Source organism: Bos javanicus, chromosome 8 (assembly GCF_032452875.1).
Source record: "Bos javanicus breed banteng chromosome 8, ARS-OSU_banteng_1.0, whole genome shotgun sequence".
In the NCBI taxonomy this organism is placed as follows: domain Eukaryota; kingdom Metazoa; phylum Chordata; class Mammalia; order Artiodactyla; family Bovidae; genus Bos; species Bos javanicus.
In genome coordinates, this window is record NC_083875.1 from 75,375,681 (window position 1) to 75,403,606 (window position 27,926).

A 27,926-nucleotide genomic window follows, 5' to 3' on the forward strand; every position below is an offset into this window, starting at 1 on the left:
GTGGTTAAGACGCCACACTTGCAATGCTGGGAGTGCGGGTTGGATCCTTAGTCAGTGAACTAAAAGGGGCTTCCCTGGTGGCTCAGCGGTAAAGAACCCGCCTGCCAGTGCAGGAGATGTGGGTTTGATCCCTGGGTCAGGAAGATCCCCAGGAGAAGGGAATGGTTAGTCACTCCAATATTCTTGCCTGGAGAATTCCATGGACAGAGGAGCCTGGTGGGCTACAGTACATAGGTCGTAATAGGGATCAATAGAGACTGAGCGACTAATCAACAACAACAGTGTTGATCCCACATGCCTCAGGGCGCAGCCAAAAACACAAACAAACAAAAAAAGACACAGCAAAGCATTCAGATTACAAGGCGATTTATTGAGTTAGTGGCATGTGAGCAAGCTCCTCCGGTGATCAGCAAACGCAGGCATCAGTGCGTTTCAGAGGAGTTCAGAGGAAAGAGAGGCTGGTGGGGTCAGGAGGGCCTCGAGCCCAGGCCTGGTCACCTGGTGATGTGCAGAACTCTCTAGAGGGGCCTGAAGCTCATCTCAGGGGCAAGTGGGTGCAGATGCCCCCATACTTAGAAAAGCAACTTTCACGCCTCACTCCTCCCTGAAAAAGAAACAGGGGAGAGGGAGGTGAGGGCTGATAATCACTGAGAAGCAGCAACCAACACTTTGATCCTCATCAACCCAGAAAGAACATCCTCCAAAGAAAGAAAAAAATTCCGAGTAGCTTTCCAACTTCCCGTGTGGGCTCTGGCTGTAGCTCCAGTGATGCCTCTGCCCTGTGTTTTGGACCCCCAGGGAACTGTTCGCCCCAGAGGGCCCCAGGTGGGGCTGGGGGGCGCACACTCATGGGCTCCTCTGGCGGTAGCGCTGCAGCGCTTTCTCCACCGCGTTCTCCATAAAGTCAGGACTGGAGACTTCCTGCGGGACTGTCACGGTGATGGGAAAGGAGTTGAAGAGCTTCACAGCCACCTTGGTGAGGCCAGACGGAATGCTGGGGTCGGAGCATTCACTTGGAAGGAGAAAAGGTAACAAGGGGGTGGGGAAGACGGTCAACCCAGACTCAGCTGGCAACTAAAGTAAGGCTTCATTCGGATCTGTGGACCCCTTTGCTTTTCCCTAACCTCCACAACTAGACAACTTGGTGAACGGAAATGCCCTCAGAGACACTACTTTTGGGGGGTAAATGCCTTCCATGAAGGACCATCCCAGGGGGAGCCCCACCAAGTAAAACATGGTTTCCCAGCTGCCATGCTTCCTTTGGGCAGCAGCCAGCCAGCCAGTGGTAGAAAAGGAATCAGGGAGAGAAAAAGAAACGTTTCCTGGTACTAGAGTGATGCTGCTTATCACTGGAGGAGAACAATGGGCCAGTTCATGAGGCATCCTACGTGGGACAGGGCAGCTCTCTGGAAAGAGCTCTACGGCCAGGCAGACCGGTTCAAACACCTGGGTGATCACCCCTCAGGTAGGAGATGCTGGGTAAGCTGTTGAACCTAGCCAATAAAATAGGATCGTGACACTCCGCCTCATCAGGCAATGAGGTCTCCATGTACCGCTGTGCCTGAGTGTTTGCTTCCTGCAGTAGGACAAGTGCTCCATCAAAGCAGACATGCCCCCGTGAACATCTTGATCCCGTTTCACCCCTGGGGGAGGACCATGCGACCTCCAGACTGCACCATGAGTGCAGCTGCCATGTGTGGCCAGCACAGACTAACCATGGAGACCTGCAGATGGTACTGGTCATCGTTCTGCGTGAGGTTGGCCAGTTGGGACACCCAGGTGAACTGCTCGTTCAGCTGCTTGAGCAGGGCTGACGTGTTGAGCAGCTTCTGCTGGTAGGACTGGAGCAGCTGATTGTACAGCCTGCTGAACTTCTCCGCCAGCTGCAGGGACTCGTTCAGCTGCTGACGCAGCAGCGTCTGAGTCGGGTTGCTGGCAGAACAGTCTGCCCAGAGATGGAAAGAACACAAACAAATGACAGGAATGTGAAGGGAGAGCTCAACAGGGATGAAGACAAATGGCAATCGGGTCACACAGCCAGTACCTAAGGCAGAGCTACTCTGAGCACCGTCTTTCCACCGTGTGTTCGCTGTCAGCCCAAGACAAAGCAGAGAGCTTGCCCTGAGTGTGAATCAGCACATACTATCTTCATCAAAAAAGTCTTGCTCTGGGAGACAGTGTCAGCTGAACTAAATTGTTTCAGTAACATCACTGATTTCTCTTTGGGTGCAAGATCCTGCCTCCCTGGAGATTGGCAAGGAGGGGCATTGTCCACACCTCAAGAAGCATGGACTTCAGGGCTCCGTGTGCAAAGACCAGGAGCTCCTCTTGCTGCCCCCGTCCCCCCAGGAGTCATTTCCGGAAATGGTGGACATTACCTGTAGCTGCCATTTGTGTGGTACTGCTATGCCCCAGGCATCACCGAACGCTCTGGGTAGTGGTGATCTCTAATAGTCTGATGTATTCTGACGTCCAACAATGAAACTGAGGAGCACAGAGCTAAATCATTTGCCCAAAGTCATAGGATGAATTATTTGGGAGGTCAGGATGGTGAACTCAAGGCTTTAACTCCTAAACTTGGGCTCTTCCTATTGAGTCTGTGGCTCTCCAAAGTTCTCCAAGTTTGCCTATATATACAGAGCTGGAAATTCTGGCCCCAAGAACCTGGCTAGCAGAAGAGCCAGCCAGGATCCTCGGACCACGAGCACACAGGAAGTGAGGGGGTCCAGGTTTGCCCATCTGCCCAGTGTGGCTGGCTGCCAAGCTCACCAGAGAGTAGGGAAGTTCATTGCTTTTGCTCCCCCCACTCCCCCCCACCCCACCCACTGCAGGTGGTCAGGTAGACAGGGGTTGGAAACAACGCGCTCTCTCTTTAAAAACTACTGTTTTTCTCTCCCTTAATTGTTGAAAAATATCCCCAAAAGAGCACATGAAACTCAAGCAAGTCAGGGAAAAGGAGGAGTTCTTTGCACGCTTCATCATGCTGGTTGTAATCATTTCTATTGGTTTCGGTTTAGTCACTAAGTCATGTGAAACTCTTTTCAACCTTATGGACTGTATGTAGCCCACCAGGTTCCTCTGTCCATGGGATTCTCCAGGCAAGAACAGTGGAGTGAATTGCCATGCCCTTCTCCAGGGAATCTTCCTGACCCAGGAATAGAACCGGGGTCTCCTGAGTTGCAGGCAGATTCTTTACCGACTGAGCTATGACGGAAGCCCTTTAATCATTTCTATTAAATTAAAATAAAACATCAGGTGGAGCAAGACATAGGATTATAAACAATAACCTGGGTTGAGAAATATGTACAATGACTAACCTTAACTCTTTGTGCCAGAGAGTCATTGAAAATAAGGACAGTCATTGAGAACCGGGATGAAGTCTAGAGCAGTGGCTCTCACCTGGGACAGTGCTGTCCCCATGGATATTTGACAAGGTCTGAAAACACTTTTGGTTGTCACAACTGGCAGGGTAGGGGATGGGAGGTTACTGGAGGCCAGAGATGCTATGAAACACCTTAGAGTGCACAGGGAAGCCCCCATCACAGAGAATGATCTGGTCTAGGGACTTTCCCTGGGGGTCCAGTGGTTGAGAATCTGCCTTGCAATGCAGGGTCATGGGTTTGATCTCTGGTTGGGGAACTAGGATCCCACATCGCACGCGGCAACAACTGAACCCACCCACTGCAATACATGACACAGTGAGGGTCACGCAGGCCACAGCTAAGACCCTAAGCAGCCAAATACATAAATAAATATTTTTTAAAAATAAATATTAAAAAATGATGAAACCTATCATAAAAAAAAAAAAGAATGATCTGGTCCAAAATGCCAGGAGAATGGAAATTGCAAAAGTTCAGTCTGGAGGTCCCAGGCAGCACACGCTCCAAAGGTTGCAAGCACTTTAGATAAGAAGTCATAAATCTTCCTCAGTGTAGAAAAGAAAACCAGTGTTTCAGGAAGTTGTGATCAGTGACGGTTAAGATCAGTACCAGGGGCACCAATCTGAGCTTGGGCATCAGTAGGTCTCTTCTTCTGGCCCTAAGGTGACTTTCTCACTGCGAGGTACTGTGTGATTTACGGTTTCCTACCTATGATATTTTATGGGCTAAACCCAAGAGGCGTGCTTGTGGACTCACCTCACTTCTTCATAGATCAGCCTCATATAGCACTTGTACTTTTGCAGTGGCTTCTAAAATCACAGCACTGAGATTAGGAATATTTAACCAGACTCTGAAGGCCTGCCCAGGCACCCAAAAGAATTAAGATCAAAGCCACAGGATCGATCCACTTGGGGTGGGGGTGGGGATAATTAACTCTTTCCTTCCGAGCATAAACTTCTGTGAGCCAGGAAGTGTGTCTGCTTTTACAGCAGAAGAGAGCTATTTCCTTTGCCTCAGGGACCAACCAACCACAAGGAAGGTGGTCAGGAAGTGCAGGTACCACAAGGAGAGTCCTGTATGTTCAGGGCAGAGAACACAGCAGCACTGGTGGGGAACACACTCCAAACACCCCACAGGAGGGATGTCCTGTAATCCTGAGCAGGTCACTGAACCTTCTCTAACTCAGTCTCCTCCTCTGTAAGATAAGTAGCCACCCCAGTTATCCAAGGGAGCAGAGTAAATATGAAGTGTGTAGAAGAAGAGTGTTCAGTAACAAACACTTGGCAAGAGTTTAACAGAGTTCACACTGTCGAAGGGTTTCCTCGATGGCTCAGTGGTAAAGAATCCGCCTGCCAATGCAGGAGACTCAAATTCAATCCCTGGGTCGGGAAGATCCTTTGGAGTAGGAAATGGCAACCCACTGCAGTATTCTCATCTTGGAAATCCCACAGACAGAGGAGCCTGGCGGGCTATATATTCCGCAGGGTTGCAAAGAGTTGGACACGACTTAGTGACAAAACAACAGTAACAACAACATGCTATCTAAATTTTCATCGTCTGCAGCCCAAAATGAGGATGTCTACTGGGTTTGGCCCTTGGGAACAGACTAACTGGAGGAAGTCACAGGATGACAGCTTTTTAGAAAGCACGGCTGCCCCTCCTACAGTCAGCCTGTTAACCATGAACTGATGCGGTAAGTATTGGGTTGGCCATAAAGTTCTTCAGGTTTTTCTACAAGATGTTATGGAAAAGCCTGAATAAACTTTTTGGCCAACCCAATACTTTGTATTCTGTCTCCCAACTTTGGGGACGACTCTGCATCCTAACCCTCGACCCCAGATGGGGATCCAGGCAGAACCAAGCAAAGGACCCCTCTCCCACCAAGAGCCACAGCTGGAAGGTAGCAGAGTTGGCGTTTGAACTCCTATCCGCTTGACGCCCTAAAGGCAGCCCCAGGGAGGTGCTGGGAACCTGAGGACACAGGAGACCAGGGGTCTCCGACTCACCCACTCCCAAGATCTCCTGGCACTTCTCGCACTGCTCCTCCATCCACAGGCATCCCGTGGAGTTGTGGCGGATCTCCTTGCACACAGTGCGGTCACTGTTTTCTGGGCACACACAAGGGAAGTCACACGGAGCAACATGGGCCGCCCCATCTCTCTGAGCCCTTCCACACCACTGTCTGGCCCTTTGAGATGGTTCTGCAGGCAGAGCAGGTTGGCATCTGGCTGTCTGCCTGCAGAAAGACACAGGCTTGGGTCAGCAGTGGGACTCCCTGCAGCAGGACCAGGAGGTGGTTCCCAGGGCCCCCTGAGCTGGGTATGGCCTCCCTCTCACCATTGCCACCTGCTGACACCTCTCCCACCTCCACATTTTCTGATCTGTCCATACTTCTCTTTGGCATTATAACCTGTTTTGCTCTGCATTCTGTCTGGCTCATTTCTCTCCCCCTTGAAGGCAGGAGTAAGATTCACCTTGGAACCTCCTTATAACACAGGGTGCCCCACCCCCGACCTTAAGATATGCAGTAAATGCTTATTCAAGTCAATTTGTCATTTAGCCGCTAAGTCATGTCTGACTCTTTTGTGACCCCATGGACTGTAGCCCGCCAGGTTCCTGCTGTCCATGGGATTCTCCAGGCAAGAATACTGGAGTGGGTTGCCATTTCCTTATCCAGGGGATCTTCCTGACCCAGGGATTGAACCCATGTCTCCTGCACTGGAAGGTGGGTTCTTCACCACTGAGCCGCCAGGGAGGCCCATTCAAGCCAATACCCTCCTGTATTTCCAATCCATTACAAGCCAAGCCCCAGTGCCAGTCAAACTGTAGCATTTAGGAGATGGGGTTGGCCAACCAGGGTCTACTGATTCACTGAAAGAAGACACTTCTAAAAGTTTTGGCTTTTTATGTCCATGTTAGAGTTCATTCATTCAAAAGATACTCACTGTGTGCCCATTCTCTACCAGACCCTAAGGTTATAGTCACGAACAGCTGAGCTGTTCTCACTCATAGCAGACATTACCAATAGATCACGACACTCTGGGCTCCAATGCAGCCAGAACTAATCAGTTGCAAATGGCATGTGAAATGAAGCTGTGATACTGTGATTTATCGTAAGAAACATATATATGGTCTGGTTCCTGACAAGGAGGTCCTAAATCTCTTGGAATTTCCCGTGATAAGAGCAATCAAGCTGTCTTTGCTTTGTTAGGGAAGTAACTTTTTGAAAGTTTCTGAACTTCCTGATGTTCAAGCTGGTTTTAGAAAAGGCAGAGGAACTAGAGATCAAATTGCCAACATCCGCTGGATCATGGAAAAAGCAAGAGAGTTCCAGAAAAACATCTATTTCTGCTTTATTGACTATGCCAAAGCCTTTGACTGTGTGGATCACAATAAACTGTGGAAAATTCTGAAAGAGATGGGAATACCAGACCACCTGACCTGCCTCTTGAGAAATCTGTATGCAGGTCAGGAAGCAACAGTTAGAACTGGACATGGAACAATAGACTGGTTCCAAATAGGAAAAGGAGTACGTCAAGGCTGTATATTGTCACCCTGTTTCTTTAACTTCTATGCAGAGTACATCATGAGAAACGCTGGACTGAAAGAAACACAAGCTGGAATCAAGATTGCCGGGAGAAATATCAATAACCTCAGATATGCAGATGACACCACCCTTATGGCAGAAAGTGAAGAGAAACTAAAAAGCCTCTTGATGAAGATGAAAATGGAGAGTGAAAAAGTTGGCTTAAAGCTCAACATTCAGAAAATGAAGATCATGGCATCCAGTCCCATCACTTCATGGGAAATAGATGGGGAAACAGTGGAAACAGTGTCAAGACTTTATTTTTCTGGGCTCCAAAATCACTACAGATGGTGCCTGCAGCCATGAAATTAAAAGACGCTTACTCCTTGGAAGGAAAGTTATGACCAACCTAGATAGCATATTCAAAAGCAGAGACATTACTTTGCCAACAAAGGTTCGTCTAGTCAAGGCTATGGTTTTTCCTGTGGTCATGTATGGATGTGAGAGTTGGACTATGAAGAAGGCTGAGTGCCGAAGAATTGATGCTTTTGAACTGTGGTGTTGGAGAAGACTCTTGAGAGTCCCTTGGACTGCAAGGAGATCCAACCAGTCCATTCTGAAGGAGATCAGCCCTGGGATTTCTTTGGAAGGAATGATGCTAAAGCTGAAACTCCAGTACTTTGGCCACCTCATGTGAAGAGTTGACTCATTGGAAAAGACTCTGATGCTGGGAGGGATTGGGGGCAAGAGGAGAAGGGGACGACAGAGGATGAGATGGCTGGATGGCATCACTGACTCGATGGACATGAGTCTGAGTGAACTCCGGGGGTTGGTGATGGACAGGGAGGCCTGGCGTGCTGCGATTCATGGGGTTGCAAAGAGTCAGACACGACTGAGCGACTGATCTGATCTGAAGGATGGGGGCTGATTGATGGGAGAGCCAACTACATGATTAAAAGGTTAGAACTTTTAGCCCCAGCCCCTGATTTCTAGGGAGGGGAGAGAGAGGCTGGAGATTAAATCAATGACCAATGGTCAATGATTTAATCAACCGTGCCTCTGTAACGAAGCCTCTATGAAATCCAAAAGGATGGGTTGGGAAGCTTCTGGGTTGATGAACACATGCACCAATGAGACACAAGAGCCTGCTGACTCAGAGAGGAAATGAAGGCTCTCCAGCCCTCCCCATCCCTTTTTCTGGGCATCTCTTCCATCTGGCTGTTCTTGACTTATACCCTTTTATTTTTATTACTTTTTTTAATGGATGACCAATGGGCTAGTCACCCATTGGTGGCTTTTTTAAAAATGATTTTGCTTATTTTTGATTTTTAAAATTTATCTCTGGTTGTGTCAGGCCTTAGTTGTGTCACGTGGGATCTTTCATTGCGGTACACAGGCTTAACTGCCCTGTGGCATTGGGATTCTAGTTCCCCAAGCAGGGTTCGAACTCATGTTTCCTGCACTGCAAGGTAGATACTTAACCTCTTCCCCAGTGGTCCAGATATAACCCAAGATATATCCTTTAAAAATAAATTGATTATCTAGTATGTAAAATGTTTTTCCGGGTTCTGTGGGCTTCTTGAACAAATTAATTGAACCCAAGGGGATGCTGGGTTCCACTTGCAGTGTAAGAGATATGGGTTTGATGCCTGGGTCAGGAAGATCCCTGGGAGAAAGAAATGGCAACTCACTCCAGTATTCTTGCCTGGGAAATTCCATGGACAGAGGAGCCTGTCAGGCTACAGTCCATGGGGTTGGAAAGAGTTGGACATGACTTAATGACTCAACAATAAAAGGAAGCGGTCATGGAACACTCTAATCTACAGCCAGCCAGTCAGAAGCACAGGTGACCACCTGGATTCATGATTGGCGGTTGAAATCGGGGGTGGGCGTGGTGGGGCAGACTTGTGGGACTGAGCCCTGAAGCTGTGGGGTCTGATGCTGTCTCTAGGTAGATGGGGTCCGACTTGAGTTGAACTGCAGGGCACCCGGCTGGTGTGGGAGAACCCCTTGGTAGGGAAATCCCCACACTTGGAACTCGGTGCAGAATCAAAGAAGCATATTCAGTTCTCATTCCCCTGCCCGAGACATGCTGTGCTGAAGGGGCAGGGCGCCTTGTCACCTGGTGGCCAACCAGTCCTGAGCCGCTTCTGCACACAGGAGCATAGAACTTCATGCAGATCTGCTTCAGGCAGGGCTTACACTCGTCCCAGAGGGCGGTCGTGGTCTTATTGCACACCCCCTGGGATGCCTTCATCTTGGTTTCAGAATCCCTGGTGTCATTCAGGGGGTTCTGGGGGATGACACAGGCTGGCTTAGCCACAGAAACCACGGGCTTCCCCTTCCTGAAGCAGGCATGGGTGCCCACCCCCAACTCTGCCCAACCTGGCACATGGGTGCTTATTTCCATCCTGCTCTGGCTCACAAGTTCCCACATTTGCCACCAGGATGTCCCTTCTCATCTGGTTTTAAACATCCTCCCATCTTCATCCTGCTCGTTAGTCCTTTCTGGCCACTAGAGCCCATCTAGACATCTTTCTCTGATGCTGCACCTAATGTCTTTACCCCAAGACTTCCCCCTTCTCACTAAATACCCCACTTTATACTCTCAACTTCAGGAATTTAAATATCATCTTCCAAAGCTTCCTTGAATCTTATTTTTCTATGGCAACCACAGTCTGCAGCATGCCATGGGAATAGGTAAGTTTCTAAAATCAAAATCACACCTGCTACCAAAAGTCTCTAACATGACCATGACATTTGATCCAGTAATTCTGCAGGAATCTATCCCAAGGAATTCCTGCAATCAAGGAAAAATCTGTATGCCTGAAGATATTTTTTACAATATTCATAAATGGCAAAAAAAAAAAAAAAACTGGAGTTAACTCAGATGTTCAAAACTAGGGGACAAGTTAAGGAAATAGTACTACCTACAAATGGTAGCTAGGACAGCATTACCAAGGATGTTTGTAATAAGTGTTAAATATTATAATAAGCATTTCTCATGTTAAAAAATTAATGAGTTTGAGTACAGCCACTGTCCAAAAAGTACAGAGGAGAAAAAATAGTAAGAAATAGATCAAACGTAGGTATCCTTAGATACCTAAGGAATTGTCCTAAAGTAAAAGGATTATGGAAAAACTTTTCTTCTGCTTTTCTATATTAAAATCTTGAAAAATAAGTGTTTTACTCTTCAAAGAATGAAGTAGACCATCTATACCCCCAGATGAAGCTGCACTAGGAATGTCTGAGCAGGAGGAGCCATGTGAAATCTTCTCCTGCTCCATGTCCCCTGTCCCCTGGTCTGTGTCCACTGCCTCTTGCTCCCAAATGGGGAAGGCCACCACACCTTCTATGAGGCCAAGTCACAGGCAGTTCCTTTCTTTCCAGTTCTCATATTTCTCATCTGAGAAGTCATGAAGTCTTTCTCCAAACATGATGTGCTTTATAGAACCTGGATTGTCAAATATTAAATTCCAGTGAGAAACAAGATATTCCAGTGAGAAACAAACATTCAAGAACAAGACTTGCCACTTCTCCGTGGAGTCTAAGAGGTTTCTCATAGCATGGCGGGAATTTCTACTCATACCAAGAAAGGGCATTAAGTTTCAGAGAAAGTTAGAGCTGCACCCAGGCCAACATTTCTGCAAGTGGCTACCATGAAATTGTGCTCCAAGCTATCAGGAAAAAAATAAATGGATTCCCTGGTCAATTGGATTTGGAAAGCACTTGGGTTAAATGAAGTTACATGTGTTTCTTTACCACAGAACTTCTCTGAGTCTTTATAATGATTTCACCCCACACATTAGGGACCATAGGCTGCATCTCTGTCATTAGGGGTAGGGTAGCAATCAGGGTAGAATTTGAGGATACCCTGACAAAGACTATTGATTTTTTAAATAAGCTGGGCTTCCCAGGTGGCGGTAATGGTAAGAACACGCCTGCCAGTGCAAGAGACATTTAAGAGACGTGGGTTTGATCCCTGGATCAGAAAGATCCCCTGGAAGAGGAAATGGCCACATGCTCCAGTATTCTTGCCTGGAGAATCCCATGGACAGAGGAGCCTGGCGGGCTACAGTCCATGGGGTCTCAAAGAGTTGGACACAACTGAGGGACTGAGCACAGCACAAATAAGCTGTTTGTCGAATGACAGTGGCTTAGTTGTGTATGCTCACTGTTGGACTTAGGTGTCTCTTTACAAAGTAGTCCAGAACTCAGACGTGGGCAATACAGTGTGTGCCTGCTATACCCCCAAAGGTATTACCCACACTAGATAAGCTTCCTGAAGGTAGGGTGCCATCCCCCTTCTAACCCGTGACAGTGACAGACCCTACCCAAAGCCGACGTTGGAGCTTGCACACAATCGGGGTTTAGAAAAATCTATTGAAATGAATCTGGCAGCAGGCTTGTAACGAAACCAGATCCAAAATCTCATCTCTTAAAGCTTTCAAAAGCAAATAAACCTTCCCTATTTGTTAACCACAGCCCCTGGTATCAGATGACACAGCGGGGAAGGAAGGAGGGCAGGTCACCACGGCAACCTGGCAGGGCACCTGGAGGAGCAAGGGCCACTTTCTCCCTCCAGCACAGAGGATCAAGGTTGGGGCCACGGAGCTCTTCCTTACCTCTTTCTTCTTCTTGGCTTCCTCTAGGGAGCTGTGCAGTAATTTGCGCTCTTCGTTGGTTTGTTCTATTTGGGTCCTTATCTGTTTCACCTCCTTGAGGGCATTTTAAATTTCTTTATTCACATACTTACTCCCCACGGTGGACATTTCTGCAGGAAAAGGGCAGAGAGGTGGATGATGTGAGTGGGTGGTGCTGGGAATACAATCCTGGAACCATTTGAAAGGGTCAGAAAGGCCAGTGGATCTAGGGGCTGCCATGGCTGGGGTCCCCCTGGCAAGCAGCCTTCAGGGTCCCAGCTTCACTCTGACACAGGTTCCATTCCAGGTTCCATCTCCAGGGCGCACTAAAGACCCAGGGCCTGAGAATCAATTACCCAGCTGCTCAGAAATGCAAACACTGGAGCAGACACACCCAGAGAAATAACCCAGTCTGCCCCTGGGGCTCTGGAGGAGCAGCCTAACTAACTGCAGAAGAAAATGTTCAAGGAAAAAAAAAAAATCCTGGAAGCATAATTTGATGTTTAAGCATCAAAATATAAAATAGTATCCTTTTGGATACAGTCCTTTCTGGAAAGCAGTTTAAGCAAACATCTGAACTTCGTCTTTGTTCCAATGCATGGTGTCAGGTGACAGGGACACCGAGGTGACTTAATTACACCATCCCACAAGGAGACTGATCAGACATACCACATCGTTTGACAAATACAATGAGACAATGTTACTAAAGTACTAAAAGTAATAGCCCACGCTTCTCTGGTGCTTATCCTGGGCCAGGCACCGTGCTGGATGCTTCATATGCATTTTATCTAAGACTCTCAACACTGCCTTCACCTCATTGCATAAATGAGGATGAAGAATCATAATGAGATCAAGATACTCACCCACAGTTATACAGCTGGGAGGGTGGAGATAGACTCCCACCCACCTCTGATCTCAACATTTGGTTTTCTAACTACTACCCCAGAGAGTTGGTCAGCTCGCAGGACAAGAGTGGAGCAGAGGGAAGATGGGTGTCAGGAAGGACCTAGCAGAAGAGGGGAACCAAAAGCTGGGCTCTGAAGGATGATAAGCCCTCCTAATGAATTATATTTTCTCTTTCCTGAACCCAGAGCATTGGTTTTGTAGGTGGAAAGGTGGCAGACACAGGTGGTAAGCGTTATGGAAACTCAAGGGGGAAGTCCACAGAGGCCCCAATGGTCCAGGCTTCATGGAGTTTCAGGGGGAGCTGTGTGGGTACTGGGCCAAGCTGAATGGGAAGAGAACAGCCAGATGAGATACAAGATCCAGAAAGGGCTTGGGGTCCACTTGAAAGTGCCTGGAAGCCAACCTGACCACAAAGAGCCTTGACTAGCAACAGGGAGCTCAGAGAAGGACCCAGGCAGAGCAAACCAGACCTCATGCACAGGTCAGAGATGGGCTCTGACCCTTGGGGTCCTGACAGAAGGGCATGACGGGTCACTTATCCCGGAGCTCTTTGCCCGAGATTGCCCGGCCACTCTCCCAGCTGAGCAGCAGCCCCATCAACAGCAGGAGAGTCTTCAGCTTGCCTCCTTCTCCAATTCTGGAATCCCAGCAAGCCTCTGTTTGGAGAGAACAAGGGACTGTCATGGTAATAGCTAGACAGCCCGCTGTGTCCAGCCCAGCCTGCTGCCTGCTTTCCTGGAGCCCTGCTGAGGCCTGGCCCTCCACTATGCCCTCAGCTCACATCCCAGGGACTTGACAAGAAAGGATCACTCTTGCCACTGGGCACTTTCAAAAGAAAGTGGAGGCAGCGGGGTACCGGGAAGAACCCCAGGAAAGCAGCCTAATACAGAAGAAATAAGGATCTGTAGTTGGAACCACTGGACTCGGGTCCAAGCCACCCTCCTCCTGCTCCTCCTCCTCCCCTCTTCCTCCTCTTCCTCCCCTCCCCTCCCCTTCCTTCTTCTCTTCCCATCATAGCTGACTATGCCTGCAAAAGACACATGAGATTTCTGCATCCAGAGAAGGCGTCTATCTCAACAAACTCAACTCTGAAAACACCTCTCTTGGGTCACTCATCCAGCCTCTCCCATCCCCCTAAAGTGGGGACTGCAGCCCTGAACACATCCAGTCCCCTGCTGTCGGCATCACCAATCAACCACAGCACCATTCCCCAACCAAGCCTCAACACCTCCCAAAAGTGCTTTTCAAGGGCCTGAAGCAGTGATAGCCTCAGACCCTCTGGGTCGACACAGGGAAATAAATCCGTTTATCATCCCCAGTGTGAGACTCGAGGCAGGAGGCATGGATGGGAGTAGAGTGAGGCGAGGAGGACAGTGGTCTTCAGGGAGTATAGAGAGGGAGGGGCAAGGCCAAAGGGACTGGTGGGGTGTGGCACTGTGGGGGGCGAAGGAGCCTCCCCAGAAGAAGTCCTGCTGGGAGCAGCGCTTCTCTGCTCCACCAGGTCCCTCTCACTTGGCTGGTCCCTCTAAGCCCACAGCAGGGCACCTCCCAAGGTCCTCCCACCATCACTTGGCTAGCTGCCCTGAGCCCTGGACCAGCTGGTCTTACACAATGGATCCTTTCCCCAAAGCTGAAGTTGTTGCAAAACAAAAATCCCTCTCCCTGCATCCCTCTCCCATCCCGCACCCCTCCTCCTCACAACTGCTCATCTGAACTTACCCACTTCATCCTAACAAGAACGGGAAGGGGCTCTCCCCTTCCTGAAACGATGCACACCCTGAAGCCGTTCTCAGCTCCTCCACAGGTCCGCTGGGACCCTTGGGAGAAAATGAATAAGGCAAGTCTCTCCTGAGACACAATTAGTAAGGCAGCTGGGCTGTGGTCCCTGAGTAGAGTAGCGTGGGAGAGGAGAGCGGGTCACTGCCCTCTGCAGAGATGGTGGGTGGGCAGCTAAGCCAAGGTGCTAGTTCAGGTCTGCCAGACACTGCCCCTGCTGCTCACTGAGGCCTGAAACACCTGGAGCACAGACAGAGGCTTTGTCATGCCAGAGAGAAAGCCAGAGAGAAACACCCCTCCAGCAGAGCACTCCTCCCCCATAAGTGAAGGCTTTGTAGAAATCATACCCCAGCCTTTGAAATAGGCTGTGACTGGAAGACAGGGCATTGGGTCCTGAAGAAAAGAGACTCAGGGAAGCCAAAGGCAGGAGCGCTGGATGAGGAGTCCGGAAACCCAGGGGTCAGTACAGGATCTCCCATCAGGAGCCTGGGGACCATGGGAGTCATGGAGCTGAGAGCTGGGACAGGGACCTGTCTCCCACCCAATCACCTCAGAGGTAAGGCAGAACCCAGAAACAGGCTGGGGCTCCCCAAGGCCTGCAACAAGCTGGTGGCAACCCCAGGATGAGAACCCAGCCCTCCCAATCCCCCAGCCCAGTGTTCTTTCCTTGACACCAAGTCACTGATATCTGAGCCTCAGTTTCTCCATCTGTAAAATGGACGTAATACAGATCTCAGAGATGTGAATGTGTTCTGTAAACACAAGGGTCTTATGTCATCTTTGCAAATTCTGACTCCTTCAAAAATAGACGTAGGACCAGTTGTGGGCACTGGCACAGTATCTTTTGGGGAAGTGGGAGGAGGTGGCACGTAGAGAGGGACAGAGGAAAGGAAGCAGGCACACAGAGGCCACCTGTGGTCCCTCCCTGCTGCTGACTCCTTTAAAGTATCTGGGAAGTAGCCGGGAGTCTTGTTACCACACTAGATTCTGATTCCGAGACTACTGTGCTAATACACATGCAGATGATATTGACACTAGCCCAAGGGCAGTACGGGAACAGTGGCTGTGCAGCCAAATTGCCCTCCCTTTGCACCGACTCCCCTCCCCTCCCCTCCCATCTTCAGACTAGGGCACCTGGTTGCCAACTGCTCTGATTAAACAAGCCTCTCAAAGGCTCTCCTTTCCCCAGAGGAAGCCATGGGGAAGACACTATCACACGGAGTAAGCTGCAGGGTTCAAAGCCCAAGCTCCTCTCCTACTCCATCCCAAAATATAGCAAACTCAATCAAAAAGAAAAACAATTGCCAGTAATTCACACCTTCCAGAGGCAACCATTAGCACTGTGGTATCTCTCTTTTCTGTGCATTTGCATAGAATTGGATCCTTTACATCCACTATCTTCAAATACACTCTAAAAGCACAGTTTTGCAGCTGTGTAATAGTCTCTTATCTGGTGTACCTTATTTTGCCATCCCACATGGCTGATCTTTTAAATTGTCTGTAATTTCCAACTATTATTATAACGAAGTCTCAAAAGCATCCTGTTACAATACCAGTACTTACTCTTTAATTCCTAACCCCACTCTTAAATAGTAATAATCAGCTTCTTTTTTCAATAGGTCCAGAAATTCTGAAAGGTCAAGACTTGGGTTCTAATCGCAATTCTGATACCTGTTTTCTGTTTATCTTTGGAGATTTTTCTTTCTGTTTATCCTTCCAGATTTTCATTTATAAGATGTGACAGTTTGAATCAGATGTCTGAAACCTGATGGAGGTTGTGTGACGTTTCTCTGATGTACTCTGGTGCATTCGGAAGCAGCTCTGCCACTCCAGCAGCAGCGTCAGTTCTCCAAATGTCAGTTTCCCCATCTTCACAAAAGGAGGTTCACTAACATCTATCCTGTTTACCCCACAGAATTGTGATTGGAGTTCATAAACAAAGAGGCTCCCGAGTCCCTGCCTGTACGCCGACCCCACAATTTTCGGTCCCCAACTCGGTTCCCTGGCGATGGGGCTCCAGCCACTTCCCTTCCCTGGATCTTCCGACTCCACCCAAAGCGCCCCCCTCTGACAGCCCGGGGACTACCAGCGACCATCCTCTCCTCGCCTGGCGGCCCCCCACCCCCAGCCCTACGCTCGTCTTCCCGGCGGCGGGGCTGCACAGGGGACTGGAAGAGTGGGGACGTCTCACCCGTCAGCGCCGCCCACAAGCTTCCGGCGACGCCGCGTGCACTGCACGGTGAGGCTCCCGTGTTTATAGCGCTCCGCTGCGTATACACCCACTTTGGGAATGGCTCCAAACCTGCAGGACGCCCAAAGAATGGCGTAGAAAGCACCGAGAGCTTTCCGGAAGCCGGCGCGGGAAGCGGGCGGAGATGCAGGGGGTGGGCATTTGGGGAGGTGGGTGAGGTGCAGCACCCGGCGCGGGGCATAGGGGGGCGCTTTGGCACCGCGAAAGGCTCGGGCGGAGACAGACGCTGGGGCGCGGGGTCGCACCCAAGGGGCTCAGAGCCGGGGCACGGCGCCCCAGAAGGGGAGAGCCTGAGTTAACATGCACGGCGAGCGCCCAGCTCCGCAGGAGTGGAGGGATGCTCCGCGCCCCTGCCTGGTCCCTCAGATCAGATCAGATCAGTCGCTCAGTCGTGTCCGACTCTTTGCGACCCCATGAATCGCAGCACACCAGGCCTCCCTGTCCATCACCAACTTCCAGAGTTCACTCAGACTCACGTCCATCGAGTCAGTGATGCCATCCAGCCATCTCATCCTCTGTCGTCCCCTTCTCCTCCTGCCCCCAGTCCCTCCCAGCATCAGAGTCTTTTCCAATGAGTCAACTCTTCACATGAGGTGGCCAACGTACTAGAGTTTCAGCTTTAGCATCATTCCTTCCAAAGAAATCCCAGGGCTGATCTCCTTCAGAATGGACTGGTTGGATCTCCTTGCAGTCCAAGGGACTCTCAAGAGTCTTCTCCAACACCACAGTTCAAAAGCATCAGTTCTTCGGCGCTCAGCCTTCTTCACAGTCCAACTCTCACATCCATACATGAGCACTGGAAAAACCATAGCCTTGACTAGACGAACTTTTGTTGGGAAAGTAATGTCTCTGCTTTTGAATATGCTATCTAGGTTGGTCATAACTTTCCTTCCAAGGAGTAAGCGTCTTTTAATTTCATGGCTGCAGTCACCATCTGTAGTGATTTTGCCTGGTCCCTACTCCCAAATAAAACCTCACAGTTCCGCTGCCCGGTTGAACGTTAATTTTTCGTATGTGCCACTCCTCCGGCTCCATTTAACAGCATCAGAAATATCAGGGGTGTGACGGAGAGGGATGCTGTGATGCAACACAGAGAGTATAAAATGATGGCTTCCCAAACCACTACAGTGACCTGGTGGTCCTTTGGCAGACCTGCTAGAGTGCAGGAAACAGACACATGTTCTTAGGGAGGTACAGAACATTCATTTGGAAACTTAGAAGGCCTCCCTGGCTCTTTGAGTCCCAGACTTGAAGTAAATATTGTCCCCATCCACTTGAGACCCAGCCAAACCAGGTGGGCTTCATGAACACGGGACCCTGCTGGCCCACTTATTGTTTAATGAGCTACTGTCCAAGTCTTGAAATTCTCAATAGTTTTTGAACAAGGGGCCCTGCGTTTTCATCATGCATGGAGCCTCACAAATTATGCTGCTGATCCTATTTGCAAAGGGACTCACTGATCACCAGCCCCAAGTTCCCTCTGCTGGCAGGAGGAAGCTTGCCAACAGACTCCCTGTGGCAGGGGGCTTTGATGGGGGCAGAGGGGTGAGAGCAGTCATGCCACCCCCTAGCAGGGAGAGGACCAACCCAGAAGCTTCACAGGCATAGCCATTAATACTTCCTGGGGAAGAAACAGTCAGGCACTCAGACCCAGGATGTTTGAGCCCTATGAGAAAGGTCTAAGGGCTTGAGTGTGGTTCTCGTGCTGGCTGGGGGGAGATGGGGGCGCAGGGCAGGTGTGGGCAGTATGGTTCACTCGCCAACTGAAAACCAGCAAGTTGAGGGGCTCAGAAGAGAGTTGTATGGCCAGGGGCTGAGTTTTCCTGCTCATAATTTTCAACATACAGCTTCAGATCCAGTCTCTGGTTGCTCAAGGTCCAGGCACAACTAGAAACCCCCCTCCCACCTTTTCAGGAAGGAGCACGGAGGGAGCTTCTAGGGATGTGAAAAACAGGGGGCAAGTGGGGGTGGGGCATTGCAAGAAATTCTGACACAGTCTCAGCTCTGTCCTGAGGCTCTGGGTGACCGTGGCCAGACCAAAGATTTAACCCTCACATTCCACCCCCGCTCCTCAGTTCTCAGTTTCTTCCTTCTGGACAGTAAAGGAATCTGGAATGTATCATCTCTGAGGTCTTCTTCAACCTCACCAGGAGCAATGCCAAGTGTGAGAAGATCATCAGCCCAGAAGGAAAAGAAAAAAAATCCAGCCAGAATTTGCAATAGTATTTCTCCTTTTAGGCTTCACTTTATCTTCCAGGAAAAGTCTAATTATCAGTAACAGCTACATTTTCTATGGAAACTGCCTCCTGTTTAGCATCCTGTCAATGCCCAAGGCCAAAAGGATTCTCTTTGAGCATGCTCCTTGTAACTTTTCTGTTCTGCGACTCCCCCAGCATCCGATACAGGAGGCACAAATCTGTAATAATTATATTTTAAAAAATCAGACTTTGGAGGACAAGGCAAGGAGATCTGCCTTAGTCAGCTGAAGTAGGGGAAGGGAGGAGAAGACAGGATTGGGAGAAAAGAACGTGATTCACAGCTTCAGCTGTGGTCCTCTGGGAGGAATTACTTGATGACTCCAGCTCTTAAGCGTACAAGGCTCAGAAGATAAAACTTGAAGGAAAAGAGTGCACCGTAAATGCATCACTGGATTTTCAATAGTCTAAATAGATCACGGAGGCCAGTTGGTGCAGCCCTCACCCAAGAGTTGATTCTTTCTTTTTAACTTTTATTGACCTGTAGTTGATTTCCAATGTTGTGTTAGTTTCAGGTGTGCAGCAAAGTGACTCAGTTATACATTTTCTTATATCCACTCTTTTACATTCTTCACCCATACAGGTCATTACAGAGTACTGAACAGTTCCCTGTGCTATACAGTAGGTCCTTATTTGTTACCTAGTTTATATATAGTGGTGTGCATATGTAAATCCCAGTCTCCCAATTGATCCCACCTCCCCTTAAACCCTGGCAACCATAAGTTTGTTTTCTAGATCTATAATTCAATTTCTGTTTTGTAGATGCATTTATTTGTACCCTTTTTAAATTTGTTTTTAAGTCTTTATTGAATTTGTTACCATGTTGCTTCTGTTTTATGTTTTGGCCACAGGTCATATAAGATATAAGTTCTTAGTTCCCTAAGTTCATATAAGATCTTAGTTCCCTAACCAGGGATCGAACTTCTACTCCCCGCTTTGGAAGGCAAAGTCTTAACCATTGGACCACCAGGGAAGTCCTCTTGTACCTTTTTTTTTTTTAGATTCCACCACTTGATTCTCAACTCCCCACCAACCACCACCACCACTGCCACATTCCCACCAGGTAGTCATCCTGCCTTTGTTTGGATGCTCCCAATAACTGGGAGCTCACTACCTACATGCACAAAATCATCTAGAAAACTGTCCATAGAACTTGGTGAAGTCAGAGCCTGGCTCCTGCAAGAGACAGTCTCAAACCCAGCTCTGTCCTCTGAAATCACACAGAGAAAACCCAATCCATCTCCCCACTGCTAGCCCTTCAGCTCTTCGAAGGCATTTGGTCATTTCTCCCAGCATTTCCCCAGGTTTGTCGCTGCCTGCTCTGTCATTGTTTGTAAATTCTTCCCCAACCCTTTGGCCTCCTGCACGTTACCACTCTTGAGCCCTGGGCTTGCCAATACCGGTGAGGACTGACCACAGGCCAGAGCAGGACCACCTGCTCCCTTGCCGGCACACTCGAGATAAGCTTTTATTTAGCTGCTGAGTCACTTGGTTGATTCATATAGAATTCATCATCTTTTTGGCAGACACTGCTGTTAAGACATTTTTCTTCTATCATGGACTTAGGCAGTCAGGTTTGGGGTTTGGGGCTTGATTTTTTTTCTTGGAGTGGGGGAACCATCAGGGAGGGGGCAAGGAGAAAGTAAAGAACTTTACGTTTATTTGCTCATCTCTTTCACTTTCATGCATTGGAGAAGGAAATGGCAACCCACTCCAGTGTTCTTGCCTGGAGAATCCCAGGGACAGAGGAGCCTAGTGGGCTTCCATCTATGGGGTCGCACAGAGTCGGACATGACTGAAGCGACTTAGCAGCAGCAGCAGCAGCTCATCTCTTTCTGCTTTGCCCACCATCTCTCCCTGGCTAGGTGGTGTCTTTTTTCTGCACACCACCACCACCATGGTCCAGCTCTGTGCCAGCAGCGTGGCAGTTTAGCTACCGCTGATGGAAGTGGAACAAGCTAGAAATGGATGAGAGCAGTAAATACTCCATGGCCTATAATTAAGAATCACTCTCCAGGCTCTAATTATAATTTGGGTGTATTCAGTCATAAAAAAATAATGGATAATAAAATTAGAAGTGATAAAATTAGCCTAGAGCTGATGCAGAGGCATCCTGACTGCTGTTTCAGGGCTTCCCTAAGTCCAGAAACATTCACTCCATCCACTGTGTTTCCCTTATTTTCCCAAATAGGATCTCTTTGAGAAAAGATCTGATGCTAGTCTCTCTTGAGTTGCTTTTCATGGACCTACAACTAGACAAATATTACTTAAACTACCTTCACTGTTAACCTTTTATTGGTATAAGAGATTCTGAAATTGGGATTGTAAGGTAAAAGAGAATATGTCATGTCAGTGTTAATATATACAGGCTGATGGTAGCAGCAACTCTCACTGTCTCCGAGAAAACCCAGTTCCCACGAGACCATCAGTCTGGATGTAGTTGTCCTTTTGAATGTTTGCCACTCTGGCAGGTAAAACTGACATTTTACTCTCTTACTGTCTTTGTTTATTGTTTTCAGCTACTCATTTTAAAATAAAGTTTCCTTTTCTGTGACTTGCTTATTCATATTATTGCTCATTCTGTTGAGTTAGGCATCCTTTTTTAAATTGAAGTGTAGTTGGTTTACAGTGCACCCATTTTTCTACCAATGTAAATCCAAATCTTACTGGCGAAACAATGAAAACCCTTTGGCAAAGTGAATGGGGTTGAGGGGAGGTGGGATAAATTTGGGATTAAAGCCAAAGGCTTTCTCATTAGTACTGCTTGAGAACTGCCTGGAAGAGGGAATCCTAGAGATGGTCCTGCGGGCCCTAGCCTACAGTCAGGAAGACAAGAGAGGAAAAAGAGAGAGAGAGAGGGAGATGTAAGTTCTGATAGACACCTGGCAGGGCTGCCTCCTCTCTGATGAGTGGATCTTGCTATGGTGGACACAGCAATGGTCCCCACTGGCCTCTTTCTAGCTCTTGGACACTCCATGTCTTCACAAAACTCTTTGGGAGCAGCTGCAGTGCTAGACAAGTACAAGGTCTTAAGTTTCCAGGTATTTCTATGTAGGTATCCCCACCCAACCACCTGACATGTCTCCAGAATCTACAATTTGCATTCCTCCACCAAGAGAAGGGCCAAGACCCTCCCACTAAATTGTATGAAAAAAGCAAAAATGAAAAGCAGATGCCCCACATCCACACCCTCTGTTTGTGCACCCAGAACCTTCTACTGGATACACTGCTCAGACTTTAATGTCTACAGAGGAGTCCCAAAATGGCAAGGACAAAATGTGAAGTTTCATCTGAAAACTGTGCCAAATAGCTGCATGTTAGTCAGAGTAACTTATATAACATGCCAGAATTTTGGGAGGTTTTAATGCTGTCAAAGTACAGTTCACAGTGCTGAGACACTTACCTATTCCAGAGCAAGGGACCGATGGTAGGCTAGCTGCAACATGTGAGGGAGAGCAATTTTACTTGGAAGACTTGTTGCCCTAACATTGGACCAGACCTGGAACCACTGGCATCTTCAAAAATCCCTTCTAAGCATTCATTACCCCACCAACAAATCAGATGCAAGAGCTGAGAGGTCATTCATAATAAATCTTGGTATATAGTTGGTATATGCAGGCCAAATGGAATAAATTCACCATAAATCTTGGAAGAAATGGTCCACTAACAGCTTCTACCTCTCCTTTACCTATAGAGGCACGGCCAGATCCATACAAGACCCACTTCGTCACCAAAGTTTGTGTTCACTGAACACTTAGTATCTCCCAAGCACTATGTTTACATCATTATCTCATGAAAGCCTTCCTACAACCCTGCAGGGTAAGTAACCACTGCTACCCCATCTCACAGATGAGGAAACTCATCAAGATTAAGCTCTCACCAAGTTGGTGGAGCCAGCATTTGGACCCATGCATTCTTACTCAAGAGCTTTCATGCTTAGCCTCTAACCTACACTGTCTCCCAGGAGATGGCACAGGGTCAGTGAGGACAGATGCCAAAATAAGCACCTCATCCCCCACAACTTCCTCTGGAGAGAAAGAAATGGTTGCAACAGAACAGGGGAAATGGAGTTTCATGTCAGAAGCAGAGGAAATGGGACCTCTGGAAGCTCTGAGCATAATAACTCTGAATGCAAGTGCCTTTGATTGCTAAATTAAACTACAGGGTCTGCTGAGACTCAAGTACTGCAGCAATCATTTTCACTTAAAGCAGTCTATAACATTTGAAGTTTCTTCCTGAAAAACAAACATTTGTTCTTAAGAAAACATGTTCCAAATAATTTCTGGGGAAATGAAACATTTGAAAAGACTTTACCAATTGATCTCAACGCAGAGATACTTTTAAAATAAAAACTCTAAGCTCAGGGTCTCAGCTCCCTGCAAACCACCACACACACACACATACTATATTCATCACATACACATACTACACAAACCATGCACTAACACCAAACGATACACACTCATCATCAAAAAATACAACATAAATACACACACACATGTACAATCCACATATACATAACACATATATACCCAACACGCAAACCACACACCCACCACATAAATACACATATACTACAAGACACCCTTGCCACACAGATCACACACACACATGCATACACATCCCACATACTTCACATACTAATAGTAAGGCAGCACCTGTGTTTGCGATTCCCTTTTTGCATCCATTTATGGTACCTTTCTGCCATAAGGGTGGTGTCAGCTGCATATCTGAGGTTATTGATATTTCTCCTGGCAATCTTGATTCCAGCTTGTGCTTCTTCCAGCCCAGCGTTTCTCATGATGTACTCTGCATAGAAGTTAAATAAGCAGGATGACAATATACAGCCTTGATGCACTCCTTTTCCTATTTGGAACCAGTCTGTTGTTCCATGTCCAGTTCTAACTGTTGCTTCCTGACCTGCATATAGGTTTCTCAAGAGGCAAGTCAGGTGGTCTGGTATTCCCATCTCTTTCAGAGTGAAAAAGTTGGCTTAAATCTCATCAACACTCAGAAAACAAATACCATGGCATCTGGTCCCATCACTTCATGGCAAATATATGGGGAAACAGTGAAAATAGTGTCAGACTTCATTTTTGGGGGCTCCAAAATCACTGCAGATGGTGATTGCAGCCATGAAATTAAAAGACGCTTACTCCTTGGAAGAAAAGTTATAACCAACCTAGATAGCATATTGAAAAACAGAGACATTACTTTCCCAACAAAGGTCCATCTAGTCAAGGCTATGGTTTTTCCAGTGGTCATGTATGGATGTGAGAGTTGGACTGTGAAGAAAGCTGAGTGCCGAAGAATTGATGCTTTTGAACTGTGGTGTTGGAGAAGACTCTTGAGAGTCCCTTGGACTGCAAGGAGATCCAACCAGTCCATTCTGAAGGAGATAAGCCCTGGGTGTTCTTTGGAAGGATTGATGCTAAAGCTGAAACTCCAGTACTTTGGCCACCTCATGCAAAGAGTTGACTCATTGGAAGAGTCTGATGCTGGGAGGGATTGGGGGCAGGAGGAGAAGGGGACGACAGAGGATGAGATGGCTGGATGGCATCACTGACTCAATAGACGTGAGTTTGAGTGAACTCCAGGAGTGGTGATGGACAGGGAGGCCTGGCGTGCTGTGATTCATGGGGTCGCAAAGAGTCGGACACGACTCAGCAACTGAACTGAACTGATGGTACCTTTCATTTCAGTTTGAAGAGTACAACTCTGTAGGGACAATTGCTTTAAATTTGAGAACGCTTGAATTAAATAACAATTTTAATTAATTTTATGGTATAAACTCCAGTTTATACTAACAAAAAATAGGTACAGGGCTTCAAAAATCATGCTCTAAAGTTTATTGAATCACTACAATTTTAACTTTTTGAATCTGCCATTAGAGGGGGAAAATACTTTGTAATCTGGCACAGTCTTATAATGAGCCTCTTACTGTAATGAGACTCATGCCATAGATGCCTTGTGAAAATGCAAAAGAAAATAACCAGACTAATATGTGAGGAGAATTTCAATGATGGGAGAGAGGCTGTTGGGGTGAAACAAGCCTTTCCCACCCTTCAGTGACTTGTGGCTCCTTCAAGTGCCCACATCAGGCTAAAAAAAAGTATTCTCACAGAGTCAAGAAGAACTTCAGAACACACCAGTGGGAAAAAAGATTTTTCAACTTGCCCTGAGCTACACTCCCTTTGTCCACTGAACACTCTCTTAAACCTAACAGACTATCCTCTATTTCTTTTATTCTCCTAATTAAAAACCTAAGGCTAAACACAAGTGACCTCACCTGCCTTCAAGCTTAGCCCTGGGGAGGGCAAATGATGAAGAGGGAAAAGAAAGTCAAGGAAGTTAATTAATGCGAGATGAGGCTGAGTGGGTATCTCTGCAATTGAGTTTCTCATAGAGGAGGAGTGGAGTGAAGGGGGCGGGCAGAGCACAGGACTGAGGAAAGTGGGGGATGCCCATAACTAAGAAGTGTGCACCTAGTTCTCAACGTGAGCCAAATAAGCTTATACTAAATCCATTTTGTACACGGACTTAACGAGTTCAGTTTACATCGCAATTTGGTGTTGTCTATGAGCATGTAATTATTCACTCTATTATTTATTGCATTGTGTTTAAGTTTCAGAGGGCAAAGAGTTTTTTTTTTAATCTACTGTTGAAGAAGAAATCAGGAATGTGTTTTTATATAAATGTTGGTTACAATTCACCTTTAAGGAAGCTCTTGGAAATTTACTGTGAATCATAACAACACTGAACAATGTTTGAGCCATTCATTATTTCTCTTCATAAAAACCACTAATAAATAATAAAATTTTCTGGGACTTCCTTGCCAGTCCAGTGGTTAAGACTTTGCCTTACAATGCTGGGAGTGGGAGTTCGATCCCTGGTTGGGGAGCTAAGATCCCACAGGCCTCCCTGACATGTCTCATGGCCAAAAACCCAAAAACCACTAGTTAGAACTAATCAGACTGTTCACTAAGGGGCTAATTATGAAACAGAAGCAATACTGTAACAAATTCAACAAAGACTGTTATTTTTTTAATAAAAAAGTCCACATCAAAAAAAATCTTTAAAAAAAGAAATATGAGTTTAAAATAATAGCAATATAATTTTCTAAACAATAGTTCATAGGTGCCAGAGATAATGATGAAACAAAGGCTTTATTGTGAGCTACAGGAAAAGAACTAACAGGATTTTTTTAGGACTAGAAAAGTTCTTATCTTCTCCTTGGGGCAGAAGCTGGAGAATACTTCAAAGCAAATGCACTTGTCTTGGAGAGTTTTCTCGAACCTTTAAAATCTAGCTAATGAGCACTTTACTGTTAAGCTGACTTCCGTTCTTAAAGGGGAAAATCCTATTTCTGTTCTTACAATTTTCCTTTTTCCTAATGAAGATCTATGTGATTTTCTAACACCCCAGTAGACATAATTTGAAAATAACACATTTTCAAGGTACAGATAATTTCCATGTTCTGTAATCCATTATAGAGCATTAAACTTAGAGAACAATTTCCCTTCATTTACCAAAAACTCATATATCCCTGAATAGAAAAACAGAAAATGATAAATCAAACTTCTTATATAGATATGTTTTAGGGTGAAGACCGGGATAGCCAATATTACAACTATCATTTAACACTGCCTTGAATATTTTGACAAATGGCATCGAGAAGAAGGCAATGAAAAACAAAAGTATTACTATCAGAGAGGAGAGAATTAACACATGACAGTCTGTCTAAAAACTTTGGAAAATCAATCAGAACTAATTAGAATTAATCAGACTGTTCACTAAGGAGCTAGTTATGAAACAAGTTACTAACTTTGTATTAGCAACAGATGAAAAATATAAATCACACTCCTATTACCAACAGAATATCTTTACATATAAAGAATAACCACTAGGAATAAAGTTAAGAAATGTGGAGGATATAGATTGAAAGTTACAAAACTATATTGGAAGTCATCAAGGAAGATGTGAATCAGACTATTTCCAGGAATTGCGAGAGTTGTAAGACTGAAGTTTGCCAGGACATCTGAGACCCCATTCAAGACCAAAACAAGTGACTTAGTGATGCCCAAACCTAGAAAACTGGGCTTCCTGCAGGATTCTAGTCATCAGTCACTGGATTGGACAATAGGGAAGACACTGTGTCAAAAGTATCATCAGGTCCATCTATCAACACATTTTAGTAGTAATCAGATTTCACACAAACATATTCAAGTACAGCTGGACTATCTCCACAGATTTCCAGATTCCCTGGGGTAGGACTATGTTCCTCTATATTAGTAGAAGTAATACATTTGTAAAGAAAGAGAAATCTATTTTCTCAATAGCTGAACAAAATGAAAACTACTTTCTTGTTTATTTAGAAGTCCAATCAGCCTGGGATAAGGAGAAGGAAGAGAAGCCAGGTTGATGGAGGCCCTTGCTATTTACACCACTTGGCTTTTCAGGTTGCCCTGAACAACAGAGTCCCACCAGCAGACGAGAGAAAATGAAGAAGGATGTTGTTTATGAGCCAGATCTGATCAAGATGCCCTTTACTTCTGCTCACGTTCCCTTGACTCAACTCAGTCTCAAGGCCAACCGAATTGCAAGGAAGCCTGGGAAGGGGGCTCACGTTGCTTCCCCACCCCGACCAAAAGAACAGCCGACTGGGTTTATAAAAAGAACAGACGATTGCGTTTATTCAATAGGCAAAGAAAGAATTTCCCTATTTACTTCTTCTTATAATGGGAGCTTGCCCTTTAAACACTTAAGTTTTTAATTTTACACATATTTATGCATAATAATTTTCCTGTTTCAACAGAAAGATCAATAATGAAACATTTCCTATGGCTCAGGAGTTGGATGAATATAAGCTCTCTTCCTAGGCTGCCATCAGGAACTCTAAAAAACAACTGATACTTTCTCTCTATACTATCAATAAAATGCTCTAGATGACTTTTTTTTCAAACTGTTGGATCTTTTGAAATGTCTCTTTCTGAATTCTTCCTCCAAACAGAATGGCACCTGTCACTTCTTGCTGCCCTCATCACACAGGCTTCTAGCAATTCATCTCCCCTCTAACTTCAACTAAGAGCTTATACTAAGGTAAAAAAATTGAGTATGAAGTAAAAGCAAAAAATTGGCTCAGACTAAGGTCCATTCCTGAGTAAAGATTGTGAATTTCTATCACCTGGA

The 27,926-nt window shown here is 46.7% G+C and overlaps 2 protein-coding genes across 2 annotated transcripts in view; both read right to left on the minus strand.

The window, feature by feature from the left end:
* Positions 1-349: 349 nt before the first annotated feature.
* LOC133253490 (clusterin-like) lies at positions 350-18,088 on the minus strand. Its single transcript, XM_061427086.1, is given in 10 exon segments — positions 350-604; positions 1,716-1,945; positions 5,387-5,488; positions 5,557-5,616; positions 5,746-5,830; positions 9,029-9,199; positions 11,532-11,680; positions 16,031-16,131; positions 16,423-16,708; positions 18,070-18,088. Coding segments are annotated over 10 exon segments (1,272 nt in total). The 3' UTR covers positions 350-535.
* A 4,943-nt stretch (positions 18,089-23,031) lies between these two features.
* Positions 23,032-27,926, minus strand: part of APTX (aprataxin) — a 34,974-nt gene continuing 30,079 nt past the window's right edge. Inside the window, exon 7 of the mRNA XM_061425926.1 lies at positions 23,032-23,546. Coding sequence (XP_061281910.1) covers positions 23,474-23,546 — 73 coding nt within the window. The 3' untranslated portion in view covers positions 23,032-23,473. The remainder of the gene's footprint in view (positions 23,547-27,926) is intronic.